This window comes from Manis javanica, chromosome X (assembly GCF_040802235.1).
Source record: "Manis javanica isolate MJ-LG chromosome X, MJ_LKY, whole genome shotgun sequence".
In the NCBI taxonomy this organism is placed as follows: domain Eukaryota; kingdom Metazoa; phylum Chordata; class Mammalia; order Pholidota; family Manidae; genus Manis; species Manis javanica.
In genome coordinates, this window is record NC_133174.1 from 30,727,157 (window position 1) to 30,745,339 (window position 18,183).

Genomic DNA, 18,183 nt, shown 5'->3' on the forward strand with positions numbered 1-18,183 from the left:
TGCTCAAGAGAAATGAAAGCGTATGTGCATACAATGACTTGTACATTAATATTTGTAGCAGTTTTATTTGTTATGACTAAAAACTGAAATAACAAAAAGCAAAACCAAGTATCTGTCTATAATTGCATGGAAAACCAAATTCTGATACATCCATGCAATGGAAAATGCCTTGGTCATAAACCAATGAACTATTTAAAAAAGAGAAATGGACTATTGATGTATACAAAACATGAAACAATTTAATCATGCTGAGTGAAAATAGTTGGATAAAAAGGAGTATGTAGTGCAGGATTCCACTTTTTTTTTGGTATCACTAATGTACAATAATATGAGCAACATTATGGTTACTAGACTCCCACTATTATCAAGTCCCCTTCACATACACTATTACAGTCACTGTCCATCAGCGTAGTAAGATGCTATAAAATCACTACTTGTCTTCTTTGTGTTATATTGTCTTCCCCATGCCCCCTCCTACATTATGTGTGCTAATCGTAATACCCCTTTTTCCCCCTTATCCTTCCCTTCTCACCCATCCTCCCCAGTCCCTTTCCCTTTGGTAACTGTTAGTCCATTCTTGGGTTCTGTGAGTCTGCTGCTGTTTCGTCCCTTCAGTTTTTGCTTTGCTCTTATACTCCACAGATGAGTGAAATCATTTGATACTTGTCTTTCTCCATCTGGCTTATTTCACTGAGCATAATACCCTCTAGGTCCATTCATGTTGTGGCAAATGGTAGGATTTGTTTTCTTATGGCTGAATAAGATTCTACTGTGCATATGTACCACATCTTCTTTATCCATTCATCTACTAATGGACACTTAGGTTGCTTCCATTTCTTGGCTATTGTAAATAGTGCTGCGATAAACATAGGGGTGCATACGTCTTCTTCAAACTGGGCTCCCACATTCTTAGGGTAAATTCCTAGGAGCAGAATTCCTGGGTCAAATGGTATTTCTATTTTTAGTTTTTTGAGGAACTTCCATACTGCTTTCCATAATGGTTGAATTAATCCATATTCCCACCAGCAGGGTAGGAGGGTTCCCCTTTCCCCACATCCCTGCCAACATTTGTTGTTGTTTGTATTTTGGATGTTGGCCATCCTAACTGGTGTGAGGTGATATCTCATTGTGATTTTAATTTGCATTTCTCTGATGACTAGCAATGTGGAGCATCTTTTCATGTGCCTGTTGGCCATCTGAATTTCTTCTTTGGAGAAGGGTCTGTTCAGCTCCTCTGCCCATTTTTTAATTGCCTTATTTCCTTTTTGTTTGTTGAGGTACATGAGCTCTTTATATAATTTGGATGTCAACCCCTTATCAGATATGTCATTTATGAATATATTCTCCCATACTGTAGGATGCCTTTTTGTTTTACTGACAGTGTCCTTTGCTGTACAGAAGCTTTTTAGTTTGATATAGTCCCACTTGTTCATTTTTGCTTTTGTTTCCCTTGCCTGGGGAGATATGTTCATGAAGAAGTCGCTAATGTTTATGTCCAAGAGATTTTTGCCTATGTTTTTTCCTAAGAGTTTTATGGTTTCATGACTTGCATTCAAGTCTTTAATCCACTTCGAGTTTACTTTTGTGTATGGGGTTAAACAATAATCCAATTTCATTCTCTTGCATGTAGCTGTCCAGTTGAAGAGGCTGTCATTTCCCCATTGCATATCCATGGCTCCTTTATCATATATTAATTGACCATATATGCTTGGGTTTATATCTGGGCTCTCTAGTCTTTTCCATTGGTGTCTGGGTCTGTTCTTGTGCCAGTACCAAATTGTCTTGATTACTATGGCTTTGCAGTAGAGCTTGAAGTCAGGAAGCATAATTCTCCCTGCTTTATTCTTCCTTCTCAGTATTGCTTTGGGTATTTGAGGTCTTTGGTGGTTCCATATGAATTTTAGAACTATTTGTTCCAGTTCATTGAAGAATGCTGTTGGTATTTTGATAGGAATTGCATTGAATCGGTAGATTGCTTTAGGCAGGATGGCCATTTGTCAATATTAATTCTTCCTATCCTTGAGCATGGATGTGCTTCCATTTATTGGTATCTTATTTAATTTCTCTCATGAGTGTCTTGTAGTTTTCAGAGTATAGGTCTTTCACTTCCTTGGTTAGGTTTATTCCTAGGTATTTTATTCTTTTTGATGCAATTATGAATGGAATTGTTTTCCTGATTTCTCTTTCTGCTAGTTCATCATTAGTTTATAGGAAAGCCACAGATTTCTGTGTATTAATTTTGTATCCTGCAACTTTGCTGAATTCAGATATTAGATCTAATAGTTTTGGAATGGATTATTTAGGGTTTTTTATGTACAATATCATGTCTTCTGCAAACAGGGACACTTTGACTTCTTCCTTGCCAATCTGGATGCCTTTTATTTATTGGTGTTGTCTGATTGCTATGGATAGGACCTCCAGAACTATGTTGAATAACAGTGGGGAGAGTGGGCATCCTTGTCTTGTTCCAGATCTTAAAGGAAAAGCTTTCAGCTTCTTGCTGTTAAGTATAATGTTGGCTGTGGGTTTGTCATATGTGGCCTTTATTATGTTGAGGTACTTGCCCTCTATACCTATTTTGTTGAGTTTTTATCATGAACAGATGTTGAATTTCGTCGAATGCTTTTTCAGCATCTATGGAGATGTTCGTGTGGTTTTTGTCCTTTTTGTTGATGTGGTGGATGATGTTGATGGATTTTTGAATGTTGTACCATCCTTGCATCCCTGGAATAAATCCTACTTGATCATGATGGATGAGCTTTTTGATGTATTTTTGAATTCGGTTTGCTAATATTTTGTTCAGTATTTTTGCATCTGTGTTCATCAGGGATATTGGTCTGTAATTTTCTGCTTTTGTGGTGTCTTTGCCTGGTTTTGGTATTAGAGTGATTCTGGCCTTGTAGAATGAGTTTGGGAGTCTTCCCTCCTCTTCTACTTTTTGGAAAACTTTAAGGAGGGTGGGTATTAGGTCTTCACTAAATGTTTGATAACATTCAGCAGGTGAAACCATCTGTTCCAGGGGTTTTGTTCTTAGGTAGTTTTTTGATTACCAATTCAATTTCCTTGCTTGTAATTGGTCTATTCAGATTTTCTGTTTCTTCCTGGGTCAGCCTTGCAAGGTTGTATTTTTCTACAAAGTTGTCCACTTCTTGTAGGGTATCCAGTTTGCTACCATACAATTTTTCATAGTATTCTCTCGTACTTCTTTGTATTTCTGTGGTGTCTGTACTGATTTTTCCTTTCTCATTTCTGATTCTGTTTATGTGTGTAGACTCTCTTTTTTTCTTGATAAGTCTGGCTAGGGGTTTATTTATTTTGTTTATTTTCTCAAGGAACCAGCTCCTGCTTTCGCTGATTCTATTGTTTTAGTCTTCTTGATTTTATTTATTTGTGCTCTAATCTTTATTATGTCCCTCCTTCTACTGACTTTGTGCCTCTAATGTGGGCATTTTTTTGCTATGAACTTTTGTAATTAGTATTGCTTTTATTGCATCCCATAGTTTTAGTATATTGTACATTGTTTTCATTTGTCTTAGAATATTTTCTAATTTCCATTTTTTGTTCTTTGACCCGTTGTTTGTTCAAGAATGTGTTGTTTAATTGCCACATATTTGGGAATTTTCCAGTTTTCCTTGGGCTGTTTATTTCTAGTTTCATTCCATTGTAGTTAGAAAAGATACTTAGTATGATTTTAATTTTCTTAAATTTCTTAAGATTTGTTTGTGACCTACCATGTGACCTATCCTAGAGATTCTTTCATTTGTGCTTGAGAAAAATATTTATTCTGCTGCTGCTGAAATGTCCTATATGTTTCTGTTAGGTCCATTTAGTATATAGTGTTGTCAAGTCCCATTTCTTATTGATCTTCTTCTGCCTGGATGCTTTATCTATTATTGAAAACAAGATACTGAAATCTCCTACTATTATTGTGCTGCTGTCAATTTCTCTGCTTAGTTCTGTCAATGTTTGTTTCATGTATTTAGGTGCTCTCTTCTTGGATTTATTTGTGTGTGTGCATGTGTGTGTTTAAAATTGTTATATCATCCTGGTGACTTGGCTATTTTATCATTATATAATGTTATTCTTTGTCTCTTGTGACAGTATTTCATTTGAAGCCCATGTTGTCTGTTATTAGATTGGCTGCCCCTGCTCTCTTTTGGTTACCATTTGCATGGAATATCTTTTTCCATCTTTTTACTTTCAAGGCTGAAAGTGTGTCCTTCAATCTACAGTGAGTCTTACAGACAGCATGTAATTGGCTCTCTTAAAAAAAAAAATCTATTCACTCTGTTTTTTGATTGAAGAATTTAACCATTTAAAGTAATTATTGATAGGCAATGACTTATTGCCACTTCAAAAATTATTTTCTGTCTGACTTGGGTTTTTTTGTCCCCTTTTCTAAGTCTTGCTGTCTTCCTTTGTATTTCACTGATTTTTTTTCCTATCAACATGCTTTGATTCATTTCTCATTTTCGTTTGCATTTCTTCTAAAGATATTGGGTCACAGGTAATATTATATGCAGTCTTAAAACTTCATAAATCTAGGATGCTATAAATCTAAGATTCAGAGTGTTTTTCTTTTCCAAAATATTTTATGAAAAAGAGGAAATTTTTAAAAAATGAAGATATATAAAAGTGCTGTTCCCAGGAAAGCAAGTCCTCCTCTTTATTTTTGTTTTTACTCATAGGAAAACAATAGCTCTCACGCTGTTTTGGTTAATTAGGAAGAACAGAGCAGATATCCAGATGTTAACCCTAGTCAGCCTCATATTCCACATCTTTTTATGGTTTGGATGCTTAGTGTGCATCAGAAACCAGAGTCAGCTTATACTAAATAAACAGTCTCATTTTATTTATATTTAATCATCTGGTAAATGAAATAAAGCCATTAGAAGAGATAATAGACCTCAGCTTCAAAAATAAACATTGAGACTAGATAAATATCTCTGCTTTTCCATGACATTTATATGGCAGCAGGAACCTGTTAGACTTTTATGATGTTCTGTTCCATTGACTTATCTCCAGGTTCCCTTTTATAGAAGGCCAATCTTTTCAATGCTTTTACACTCATCATTTATATGTACTTACTTACTTATTGCTTCTGCATCCGCTAGTACTCCATGTCTGAATTCCAGTTATGCATGTCTCACGCAAAACTCAAAATCCAAATGTACAGTGCTCTTGACAAAAAAAAAGGGTAAATATTACCATCTGAATAAAAACCAATTTTTCTGGGCAGTGGTAGCCTGGAGATTCAGTTATATAAAGGTTCTAGTAGAGAATTTCAAGCAACATATGTGAGCCACTTGCCTGCCTGTTAAATAAAAAGATAATACTGATGATATTCTGTAACATCTTAATTGAAAGAGAAGATAAAATTACAAATTGAAGATACTAATTTTATCTTTTTTAACTAATTTTGTCTTATACAACTTCTAGCCAATTAAAAGACCAAAGTTCTCTATCAATCTCTTCAGAAGTAGCTCAAATGACCAAAACAACAAACAACATCTTTCCGGGGTCTGTTTTCCCAAAGTTGTGAGCGTTTGGCAAAGTAAGGAGAAACTGTGGAAAGTTCCCATTGTACTTAACAGATAGAAAACCACTGAGTCAAACAGCTCCCTCAGGTTATGCCTGCTTATCTTGTCTTTGTAGATCTGCTCACCCACATGGCTTTATGTCACATGTTTTTATTTTCCTGCCTTCCTGCCTACTCTTACCACTGCAGAAACAGATAGCCTTGAAATAGGTTAATTTTATTCTGTCTTATGCATCAGCAACAAAATTTGTCAACTTGAATCTTTAGCTACTGGCAATCACATCAAAGCTGAAAAACACATTATGATTTCCTTTTTCACCTTGGAAGCTGAATTTGTCACAGTAACAAATAAAAAAGAAATCTTTAGGCTTGTAAACGGAACACGTCTGATTTAGGAAACATTAAGAAAGACTATGCAAAACAAATAGCAACAGAAACAAATAAAACCCCATGATTCTTTTCTAAGAACAACCAACTTAGAAAAAGGGGAAGATATAAGAGGTTAGGTGGTAATTAGGCAGTGGGAATCTCCTTCCTGAAGCAACTACATGCAGAATAATAATGATTTTCGACGTATGCTAAAACATTTATTCAGAGCTAGACATCAAGTTAAACCCTTGATGTGTGACCCTAACTACTGTATGAGACTGGTTCTGTCATTGCTACCAATTTACAGATGAGAGAACTGAGGCTCAGGAAGGTTAAATTACTCCCAAAGTCACACAGCTAGATGTGGCAGAGCAGGTGTTTGACATCAGGTCTCACGTCAACACCTCCACTCATTCATTGCTCAAGAGTGGTTCACACTTAGCTCTTACTCTCCCATCCAAGTACTAACCAGGCTTGTCTCTGCTTAACTTCCGAGATCAAAAGACATCAGGTGCATTCAGGGTGGTATGGCCATAGATCTGGCTCTTACTCTCAATCATCTCCCTTCTACAATGTTCCCAAACATTTTTTTCTTGCTTCTTTCCCTTCCTACCCAGTCTCTCTAAACAAATCACAGCAAACTACTTTAAACTATCAAGAACCCACATTAGTCCTGATCATTCTTTCACAAAAGGCAGGCACCCATTTGAGCAAAGGAAGGAAATGTACTGGGCCCAATAACTGAACAATCCTTCAGGTACGGGCAGGAGCAGGAATGCCAATGATGTCATCAGGTCACACTTTTTATCTAGGATTCAGTTCTGCTTTCCTCTGTGTGGCTTTCAGCCATTATATGTTGAGAGACAGGTGAAACATTGTCATCAGCCAGAAGACAGGATCCATCATTCAGGCTGCGGTTTTGAGAAGGGCCTATAGGGGGCAAAAGAACAGAAGCAGGAGTCCTCTCCAATTAGGTTGCCAAGCTAACAAATCAGAGACGCATCTCCAAAGAGAATGTGCTTCAGGACTGGGCATAGCACCGATTCAGTTATCTGAACCATCTCCAGAATGCACCCTTTGAGCAAAACTTTGGAAAACTTTCTGAAAGTATTTTTAAGATGATTTATCCCATAAAATGTGCTAAACCTTAATTAAGCATTGAGGTTTGACAGTTATACAACTACCAAGCTTTTTTCATATCAAACTTAGCAAAGATTTGCATAAGAGGAACTGTTATTTTAATACATTTTCACCAATAGTGTTGTATAATTTTTATGTGATTTCCTTGATGAACCCACTAAAACTATTTTCCATCCATAGTTTTGCATAACCTGCAGAAAAAGGAAATACTAAGAACTAGGAACTGGGCAATTCAGCAAGATCACAGAAACCATGTGCTGGGAGCTGCCTGTCAGCAAATGCTGCCAGAGATTCTGTATATATCAGGACAAATCTTGCAGATAAGGGCAAAATAACTGGCTCTGGCAACGTTTTGGATAGGCTGCATATTTCCTTGTGGGGTCATTGCTACTTCTAAAGAATCCAATTAGAACTATTATTTTGGAGCACAGCATTTTGTGTGCCTGCATATTTCCTGCCTCCCTGTCCAGAGTCCCCCCAAATAGGCCTCTCCCCACCTGTTTGTTGCCCTGTTGAATGGCATTATTGATTACAGGGGAATTTATGGCACTGAATGATGGGGAGCCAGCAATAGATTCTAGTTACTGTTGCTGCATAACAAATGACCCTGAAATTTAGTAGCTTAAAAGAATTATTTTGTTTTTCTCATAATATCATGGGTCAGGAATTCTGCAAGGTCTTGGGATGGCTGTTCTCATAGAGCCTCAGTCCTCTGAAGGCTCGACTGGACTGTATATCCAACGTGGCTCACTCACATGGCTGTCAGTTGATGCTGTCAGCTAGGCTGTCCACCCCAACACCTACAAGCGGCCTCTTCAGGTTGTCTGCACTCCCTCACAATAGAGCAACCTCAGATTCTTACACAGTAGTGCAAGGCTTCAAATGTGAGTGTTCCAGCATGCAAGATGGAAGCTGCATCATTTTTTATGACCTAGCATTGGATGTCATGCAGTGTCATTTCCATCACATTCTATTGGTTACAAGTGAGTTATAAACCCACTCAGATTCAAGAAGAGGGGACACATACCCTGCCTCCTGATGAGAGGAATGTCTACAATGGCCACACTGCAGAGGAGCCCGTGGCATAGGAGAGATCACTGGGGCCATATGGAAAATACAATCTGCCACACAGGGTTGGTTAGTAAAAATACATTGTGTGAAGTCATTGAATTTAAGGTGAAGTATAGAAGTCGCCAGACTTTGTGGAGACACTGACACAGGAGGCAGAAACCACAGCATGTTCACATTCTTGCACTCTCAAGAGCAAAGGGGTCTGAGAAAACAGTGAGAGTTTAATCAAAGTCAGGTTAAAGTGTCAGTAAAGGCTTCACTCTGTATTCATACTCCAGGTTACCTTGCTTATGGTGCTTTTACAGTAATTCATTCATCATTTCACAGACTTTGAGGGAATGCCTCCTACATGTGCTAGGGACTATTCAAGCTCTTGGTGCAGGTCAGCCAATAAATGTAACAAAAGGTCCTACCCTCCTCGAGAGTGCGTTCTAGCGGAGTCATGATACTAAAACAACACAGCTTGTGAATTAAGTAAATGACAATCAGAGGCAAAGCCTCATGTGATCTAAATAGGTAGCTCCACCCTGAAGGATGTTCTGGGCTGAAGTTTTGCCAGGTGACTGAGCAATAGAGAGAGTGGTGGAAGTCTTTGGGAAAAAAAATCCATAGGTAAAAGGGTTAATTTGGTCTGTGAGTTTAAGAGGGCTTCTGGATACTGCTAACTACTTGCTTCTCCCAAATCATGCTGTTTCACATCCACCTTGTGACCTTTGTTGTACTTGTTCTACTGTCCAAAGGAACCCCTAGGGACCCTAACACTTCACCCCATCCTGGGTATGCACCCTTTGCCATGTAATTTTGGAGTTCCATAAAGACACCCAATGCTTCCTCATGTGATTTACCGATGGAATAAGGCAGACAAGAGTGTGTCAGCTCTGACACCAGACCTAAAGTAGTCTTGCATGGTTCTGCTTGTGCTCTCACCCCTCTGCCATCATAAAAGCATGCCATGAAAGGGGTTGGCTCGCTGGAGGATTAGAGACATGTGGACCAAGCCCAGCCCCCAGTCTCCCCAAGCAACAGCCAGCCCACCTGCTAGACACATGAATGAGCCAAGCCAAGATCCCAGATGCATGAATAATAAACTTACAAGCTGTGAGATTTTGTGGTTGCTTGTTATGCAGCATTTTTGGTCAATAGAATGGGTGACACAACTGAGACAAAGCAGAACTCCTTCTCTCAGAGACCTGTTCATAGTTTTATTTTGAAGCCAGTCAGCACAAGTCCCTATCAATGCTGCTGGGGCTCCCTTGGTACTGAGCTATGTGGAAGGATAATAAGAGGCAAAATTATCAGTTGCCTCTAGATTCGTGACGGGTGAGGGGTGGAGGAATCAAGGGGAATAAGGCTTCATTTCTGCCTGTGAAGGTTTGCATTTTATGTCTCCTTGTCTGAAGGGACAAAAACATGGCTCCTAATGCCTACCATGACCAAGGGATATGGAAGCCCCAAGGAGAAACTAAGCATCCCCTTGCTCCTTTCGATGCCCTTAACTCATCAAGTTCCCTGCCTGTAGACTCAGCTTTTTATTTTATCAGAATTAAAAATAAATCTGTTCTGGCAGCCTTACAGAAGGATGGAGACTATACCACCCATTATCTAGATGGGTCAATCCTGACAGTAATCTTGGCAAACTGAGCTCTTATTCCAGAATGCATCAAGCAACGATAGAAGGGTAGGCTGTTTAATCCACTTCCAAATCACTGTGACAATGAATTGTCTTTTGAGGAATTAATCGCATGCGAACAAAACTGCCCTCTCAAGTAGAGTAGCTGCTCTCTCCATAGTCAGAAACTTTTCCATGCTTCTCTTATTCTTTTGTGTCTTGCACAGTCCCTATCAAAATGTGAACACCCCCGGGGAGAGGTGACCTCTTTGGCCTTCACCGGTCAATGCTTTGGGAAAGGAAGAATTATTTTAAAACAGCTGAGCGAAAGAATGGCAACTTATTTGTGTAACTGTTCATTTTCGGTCTTTCCCACTGCACTGTAAGCGCCAAGAGGTCTAGGACCATGTCTAGGTTGTTTACGCACCTTATTTCCAGAATCCAGGATGTATAGGAGACCCTCGATAACCCCGTGGAAGAAGAGCAGAAGGGAAGAAACATAGGAAGGAAAGGAGGGAAGGAAATAGCGCAGCGTTACCCCTCATATTAACTAGTTAAAGACCTGAAGATACTTTACTGGGCTCTTACTATGCGTGCATGTGGGGAGGAATCTCTAGAGCAGGAGAAAGAACCCTCACTCTCCCACTCTCTCACCTTAAGCTGGCGTGGTGCTTTGCATTTTTGCTGTGTACTCCAAGAAAAGACGAGAACTAAGGCCAAGAAAAAGTTGGCCTGTGGGGCATTTCACCGTGTCAATGCATTACACGTGATGTACTCAAACGCCTCAGCCTGTGGGATTCAGACACTGAGGATGAGCACTCTCAAAGTAACCAAGCTGAGAACCAAGTTTCAGGAAGGCGCTCAGTTTTGCTCTCGTCCTCTAGACGAGTTCAGTGGCTTCTCAACCTTTAATGTGCATGCGAATCACCTGGGGATCTCGATAATGCGCTGGTTTCGATTCAGTAGGTCTGGGGCGAAGTCCGAGCTGCTGCGTTTTTAACATGCTACCAGGTGACCCTTACCTGCTGACTCGAGGACCATGCCTGGAGTGTACGTGGGACTCGAGGTCCTCGCCTCCACCACCAGGTGTACGTACGCCCAGCCTCAGCTGTCCGGATCGAATCCGTGTCCCGCGCATCCCTGGCCTTCCGCCGGGAGGGGAGGAGCCGGGGCGGAGCGGGAGGAGTGGCGCGGGTCCCACGTGGTTCCTGCAGGCTACCACCTCGTCCCCTCTGAGAGGCGGCTGAGCTGCTGTGGCGCAGGAGGGGGCGGGTTCGGCGAGGGCGCGGCCTTCGGGAGCCGGCGTGCGACGCGCATCCCGGCGCTCGCCCGGGAGCCCCACTTGGCAATCTGCTCCGTGCTTCTTCCTTGCGCCCGCCTCCTCTTGTCACCTCCCAGCTCCATCCCCACCGCATCCAGCGCCTTCCCAGTGCCTCCCAGAGCAAGAAGTGGTACGCGGGGCTGCAGGGCGCGCCCACAAGCGGACCCCGGCTCGGCCTTGCGGGGCTCGGGCAGCAGCATGGACACCAGGCGCTGCTTCGCCAACCGCTTCGATGACTACCAGGGCAGCCTGCTGGCGGGCCAGTGTGAGGAGGCGGTGGCGCCCTTGGTCACCACCACCATCGAGCGCATCCTCCGGGAGCTGCCCCCGCTCGGGGGCGGCGCTGAGGCCCGGGGCGCAGCGGCCGCGGCCAGCAGCTGCCAGGGCGGGCTGTACGGCGGCGTGGCCGGGGTGGCCTACATGCTCTACCACGTCTCTCAGAGCCCGCTCTTTGCCGAGGCCCGGGAGCGCTACTTGCGCTCGGCCAAGCGCCTCATCGACGCGTGCGCCCGCGCCGAGGAGTGGGGCGAGCCGGACGCCGACACCCGCGCCGCCTTCCTGCTCGGGGGCGCGGGCGTGTACGCCGTGGCCACGCTCGTGTACCACGCCCTGGGCCGGTCCGACTACGTGCAGCCGCTGGGCAAGTTCCGGGCTCTGTGCGCCGTCTGCGCGCCGCTCTCCTTCCTGGAGTGCGGTTCCGACGAGCTGTTCGTGGGCCGCGCCGGCTACCTGTGCGCCGCGCTCGTGCTCAAGCAGAAACTCGCTCAGGAGGTAAGAAGCAGCCCCGTCCGCTGGTGGGGCGCTCGCGCCTGCCCGGCTCTGCCCCGCTGCCCTGCTCCGGGCTCCGGGCGCAGCGCCCCTGCCCGTTCTCCACCTCTCGTTGTGACTCTTTGTTTGCGGCTGTCGTTCCTTCAGGCCCTTGAAGTTTATCTTCTGCTTTTGTCCGTCCTTCCCGCTCTTGCTCTTCAGTCTCTCTTTTGTTGGGGTTCCGCGTCTTTGCGCTTTGTTTGTGTTTGAGGCTGAACGTGGCATCTCCCCAGATGCTTCTTTGCCTGTTAGCTTTCCGGAGGCCCTTCCCAAGTGACATTAGAAAAACAAAACCATCCTTGAAAATGAAAGGGATTTCCTTTCCTTTGACCCTCCTGTCCAAAGCTGAAGCACCCTCGATATTAGAGTCCTAGAGAAGTAATGCAAGGGTTCAGGACTGATTATGTTGTCTCCGTCAGTTATGTTGGGGAAAGTTGCTTCAGCCACCCGGGGTCTGTAACCCAGAATAACCCCAGCTGTAGGTCTGATGTGCTGACGGGATTGCTTACTATTCAGTTCATCTCATGGCTCTTAAAAATGCGGATCTGGTCAGGGTGTCCTGTTTTCCGTACATAAATATAGACAAAATTGTCCTCGGTTGTAAATGCGTAGTTTTAAAATGCGAGGTTAGAATTGTCAGGGTGACAGCCTACTTGACAGAACAGGTTTTCTTAATGAATAGCTTTCCAGTGGCTCCTTGAAGTGCATTGGATTTCATAGCTATGTATAGGGTTTTTTCTGGGTTCACTTTTAACAGGGTGCCCGGACATTAGAAGACAATGTGCCAGTTCCTGCGGAGCGGGAAAACAAATCCTGCAAAGGCTAATAGTAACTAGACCTGAAGGATAATCACTTTCATTCATGCCCCAGGGCTATTTACATATCATTTGCATTATATTTGCATCTGCTCCTCAGACCTTGCAGTCTGGCAGTAGGCAATTTTCAATTTTTTTTTACCCTAGTCGTTTTCCTTAAACTCGCTTCTTTCCCTTTGCATGCCTTGGGGTCTTTTCTCCAGAATGGAGTGGCAAACACTGGGAGACCTATCAGGTCACACAGGTGGAAACAGACCAGAAGCACTCCTTGCCCTAAATTGGTGGCCTAGGGCCAGGCTGCAACACTGATCCACTAAGACATGAAGACCTCTATTCTGCCTTCCTGCCAAACCAGATCCATCTTTTTACACTAATCAAGTTGAGGTGCTTTGGCCCTTGCTTCCAGGAGACAGAACAAGCTCTGAAAGTAAAAATACAAAACAAAAAACACTCTGAATCTGAGCAAAGCAGCCAATGTCAGTGCCAACCTCAGCTGCAGCAATCCTGGATGTTCAGGCTTGAAACTTGCAGGTCAGGGGCTAAGCACACCAGGTGGGAAGCCATTTGAGAGGAAAACACAAGTCTTAAGTGCTGTCTCCACCCCTGTGTCCTAGCCAGCATATAGCTTCGCCCTCAGTAGATGATCCATAAACCCTGATTAAATTGAATTGTGAACTTCTGTCTTCTCCCTATAAATAATCTGACATTACATCCTAGGTTTCTTTCCCTCCAGTGTTATTTATATTCACTTTCTTCTGGCAGTTCCCTCAGTTATCACCCTAGCCCAGATCCTCCCCACAGTGCTTGGCAGATCTTTGGCACCTAATAAATAGTTGAATGAATGAATCACCATTTCCTGGGATTAGTGTAAATATACTATGAGCTGGAATCTGTCAAGCCATTCCATGTACCTCTGAGAAACTAGTCTTTTTAAAAACACTTTTCATTATGTCATTTCCTCTGCTCAGCATCCTGCAATGGCTCACTCTTACCTTTTCTCCAGGGGCTTCTCAGCTCACTTGCAGTTAGAACTAAGACACTTAAAATGGCTGACAAGGCTGCACATGACCTGGCCCCTTGCATGTCTCCCCCACTTCTTGCTCATTCTGCTTCAACCACCCCGGGCCTCTTGCTGTTTCAGGCATTTACTGTTTCAGGATGTTTGTTCCCCTGTTCCCTCTGCTTGGAATACTCTTCCCCTAGCTATGTTTATAGTTTGCTCCCTGCCCTTGTGCAGGCCATTACCTCCTCTGTGAGTCCTGGCCACCCTACTTAAAGCTGCAACGCTGTCCCCTGACTTATGTCCCTTTCTTGCTTCATCTGGCTTTGATGTTCATGTCGTCTCCAATTAGAATGTAACTCCATAAGAGAAGAGGGTTTTGTTTCATTGCTGTCTTCCTAGCATTAAGACATGTTTAGGTGCTCAGCTTTCCTCTTTGTGGTGTTGCTGCAAATATTATCTACTCTATGACTTGCTTCATCTCTTAGTTTTAAGAGTGACCCACTTAACCACTATTTTCCTTTATGGTGGTGCTTTTGGTGTCACATTTTTAGAAAATCCTTTCCTACCACCACGGTTGAATATTTGTTTAATGAATGACTATTTGAATATTTGTTGAATAATGAATACTAATTTCTCAAAAACATTGCCCCAGATCAAGCTTAAGCGTTAGAGCAATGCTTGTTAAACTTCAGTGTTCATAGGGATTACCTGCAGATCTTGTCAATAACACGCAGATTCTGATTCAGCGGGCCTGGGATGGGGCCGGGATTCTGCATTTCTAACGAGTTCCCAGGTGTGTAGGCCTTGGCATTATACTGGCCTTGTCTATTAAGGTATGCTCTAAGACACCATTCTGTGCCGCTTGATGTATTTATTTTTGTGAGGTTGTAGTTCAGAATACTGATTACTATGCCCTGCCATGCTTTCATTATAAGGACCCACAGACACAATGCTCTTAGCACATAGAGACAGGAATAGTTGTGCTCCTCCTGGAAGTTGAATTTTTTTTCAATCTTCAGGATATGTCGTGTAATTGACTGTTTCTCACTTTATGCTGGCTACTAGGAAGCAAGCGTGTGGTCAGAATTGTGCTCCACCTAAGCTTGCATACAGTGCCTTATCACATGTACTTTTGTATGCTAGCACTGACCCTGGGTTTATCTAGCATTTTTCTTCCTTAGTTTACCCTTTTCTGAATTTTATTCTATTTGATTTGATTGTTTGCATTTATGTTTATAAGATTCAGAGATGGAAAAAAAGTGTGTATATGGAGAGAGAGACAGACATACATTTGGCCCTTCTGGGAATACTCAAGGGAAGTAACTTTGAGGTGTGTTAGGCAGATATCTTGGGGAAAATGGAGCACTGAGGTCCCAAGAAATCATAAAAACTTGCACTAGGTCTCTTCTGCTTTCCAGACTGGTGGAAATGTAGCAGGGAAAAGGAAGTTAGAAAACAATGGTGGCAGGATGAAGAGGAGGCCCAGGGACCACAGCTTAAATAATAACTTTACCACTGGGTGACCTTGGACGAGTAATTTAACATCTGTGAGCCTCAGTTCCCTCACTTGTAAAATGGATTGATAATAGCTTCTGCATTCACTTACTCTGTCACGTATTCCTTCATTTAATGACTGTCAGGTTTCTCTGTGTGCCTGGCACCTTGCTGGATGCCAGGAGTTAGTAGGGAACAAAAATCAACATAATTATGTTGTTATAGGTGCTCCGAAGGGAGTAAACAGGAAATAATCGGGGGTGAGGCCAGAGAGAGGAGGGCTGCTACTTGGTATACATTAGTCAGGAAAGCTGCTCTGTGCAGGTAATATCCTAGCTCATCGCTGGAGCAGGGGGAATGAAGTGCTTGCTTTAAGAGCAGGTATTCCAGGCAGAGGGGACAGCAAGGACAAAGTGCCTGAGGTGGGAAACTGCTTGGAGATTTCAAAGGAAAGGAAGGCCACCAGCATGGCTAGAGCAAAGTGCACGAGAGCTAGTGGAGTTTGAGACCAGTAGGAGCTGTGAGGAGGGTAAAATCAGATCTTGCAGGACCAAGTCAGTCACAGCTGGGAGTCTGCATTTGTTTCAGATTTAAACAGGAAAATGTCTTCATCTTATTTACCTTTTAAAAAGATCACCCTGGTTTTCTGTATGGACAGTGGATGGAACAGGATTAAGAATGGTCACAAGGGGCAGTGACTGTAATGGGGTATGTGGTGGGGACTTGATAATGGGGGGAATCTAGTAACCACAGTGTTGCCTGTGTGATTTTATATTAATGATACCAAAAAAAGAATGGTCTCAAGGGGGACGGGGGACTGGTTACTGGGGGTCTAAACCCCTGTTGTGCCAAGGACTCCTTTGTAAATCTGGTGAAGCCTATGGTACCTCTTAGAATAACATTTTTAGATGCATAAAACAGAAGATTACAAAGGAAGCCAATTATGTTGAAATTTGGTTACCAAAACATTTAAAAATGTGATGTAGTAGCATATGTGTTTCTTTATTATGAACCCATTAAATAAGAAGATTTTGCAGCAGGCCAAGGGTTATGGTGCTTTTTGAAACAGTGATGAAGGTCAGTGATATTTTGAGATACCTGTGACAACTGCAGTGTGATACGAATATATCTGTGACTTCTATAGGTGGTAAAGTCACAAGTACTGCTGGCAGTTTGTGGTCTGCGTTTATAATGAAAGGAAATGCTAAGTTGTTTAAATAAGATTTGAGAAAATGTAGATGTGATTTTATTTTTCCAGCCAAAGGGGACTGGACTGGAAGTTGCTGTGATGACTCACCCTAGATAAAACAACTAGTATAGTGCTTGGCAAATAGTAGCTGCTTAATGAAATCAATGCTACTCCCTTTTGCATCTACTAACAGAAAATCCAAAGCAATTCTGAAGATCACATAGAAAATTATACCTGGTATAAGGAATCCATCTTCCTGCCATGGTTTTAAAACACTTGATTGCTAGATTAGTTGGGTCTTCAGCTCATTACCTAAGGCAGGTGGCTGGCTGGTAGCTGTGTAAGTGGGGATGCTTTAGCTGCAAGTAACAGAATATCCAATAAAAAGTGAGATTTAAATAAAGGGACATTTATTTGCTCACTTTACAAGGTGTGTAGAGCTAGGCCATTCTACTGGTTCAGCAAGTAAGGAAAGTCATCAGAACCCAAGCCCTTTCTGACCTATTTCTCTGCTATTTTCAATGTGTGAGCTGCATCCCTCTTCCAGGTTGCAAGATGGCTGTTACCATTCCAAGCATCATGTTTCCATACAACTGAAGTAGAAAGGGAGGGTCTGGGACTGTTTTCTTGTATCTCCTTTTAAAACTCATACAGAATGTTCTATCCTTGAAGCATTTACCTTCTGTCTCATTACCCAGCAAGGGTCACTGGCCACTTCTGGTTTCAGGGGGCACTGGGAAGACTAGTGTCCTGCATTTCTAACCTCTGTCACTGGGTGCAGGTTCTGACCAGAAGGAAAGGGGACTATTTGTTGTGTGGTTTAACCTCTGGCATCCCTTGGCAAGGTTTGTCACATGACTTCCACTTCCTTGGCTATTGTGAATAGTGCTGCAATGAACGTGGGGATGCAGATATCTCTTCAAGATCCTGTTTTCATTTCCTTCAGATAAATACCCAAGCGTGGCATTGCTGGATCATGATAGCTCCATTTTTAACTTTTTGAGGAAACTCCATCTTGATCTCTGCAGTAGTTGTACCAACTTACATTCCCACCAACATTACACAGGGTTCTTTTCTGCACATCCTCATCAACACCTCTTACCTCTTGTGTTTTTGATACTAGCCATTCTAACAGTTGGGAGGTGATATCTCATTGTGGTTTGATTTGCCATTCCTTGATGATCAACGTTGAGCACCTTTTCATGTACCTATTGGCCACATGTATGTTTTCTTGGAAACATATCTATACAATTCCTCTGAGCATTTTTTAATCAAGTTGTTTGTTTTGCTATTGAGTTATGTGAGTTCTTTATATATTTTGTATACTAACCTTTTATCTGAACTATGGCTTGCAAGTATTTTCTCCTGTTCCATAGGTTGCCTTTTCATTTTGTGATGGTTTCCTTTGGTGTGTAGAAGTTTTTGGTTTGGCATAGTCCCACTTACTGATTTTTACTTTTGTTGCTAGTGGTTTTGGTATCATATCCAGAAAATCATTGCCAAGACTAGTGACAAGGAGCTTTTTCCCAATGTATTCTTCATGTTTTACAGTTTCAGGTCTTATTTTTGTCTTTAGTCCAGTTTGAGTTAATTTTTGAGTGGGCTAAGATAGGGGTCTAGTTTCATTCTTCTGCATGTAGCTATCTAGGAAGAGACTGTCCTTTCCCCATTGAATATTCTCAGCTCCCCTGTCAAATATTAGTTGACCATATATGCTTAGGTTTGTTTCTGGGCTCTCAAGTCTGTTCCATTGATCTATGTGCCTATTTTTATGCCAGTACCTTGCTGTCTTGACTACTGTAGCTTTGTAATACAGTTGGAAATCA

The 18,183-nt window shown here is 42.4% G+C and overlaps 1 protein-coding gene across 1 annotated transcript in view; it reads left to right on the plus strand.

Moving 5' to 3' along the window:
• The first annotated feature begins 10,919 nt into the window (after positions 1 to 10,919).
• The window catches only part of LANCL3 (LanC like family member 3), a 97,362-nt gene continuing 90,098 nt past the window's right edge, over positions 10,920 to 18,183 (plus strand). Inside the window, exon 1 of the mRNA XM_037001539.2 lies at positions 10,920 to 11,820. Within this exon, the coding sequence (XP_036857434.1) occupies positions 11,248 to 11,820 (573 nt within the window). The 5' untranslated portion in view covers positions 10,920 to 11,247. The remainder of the gene's footprint in view (positions 11,821 to 18,183) is intronic.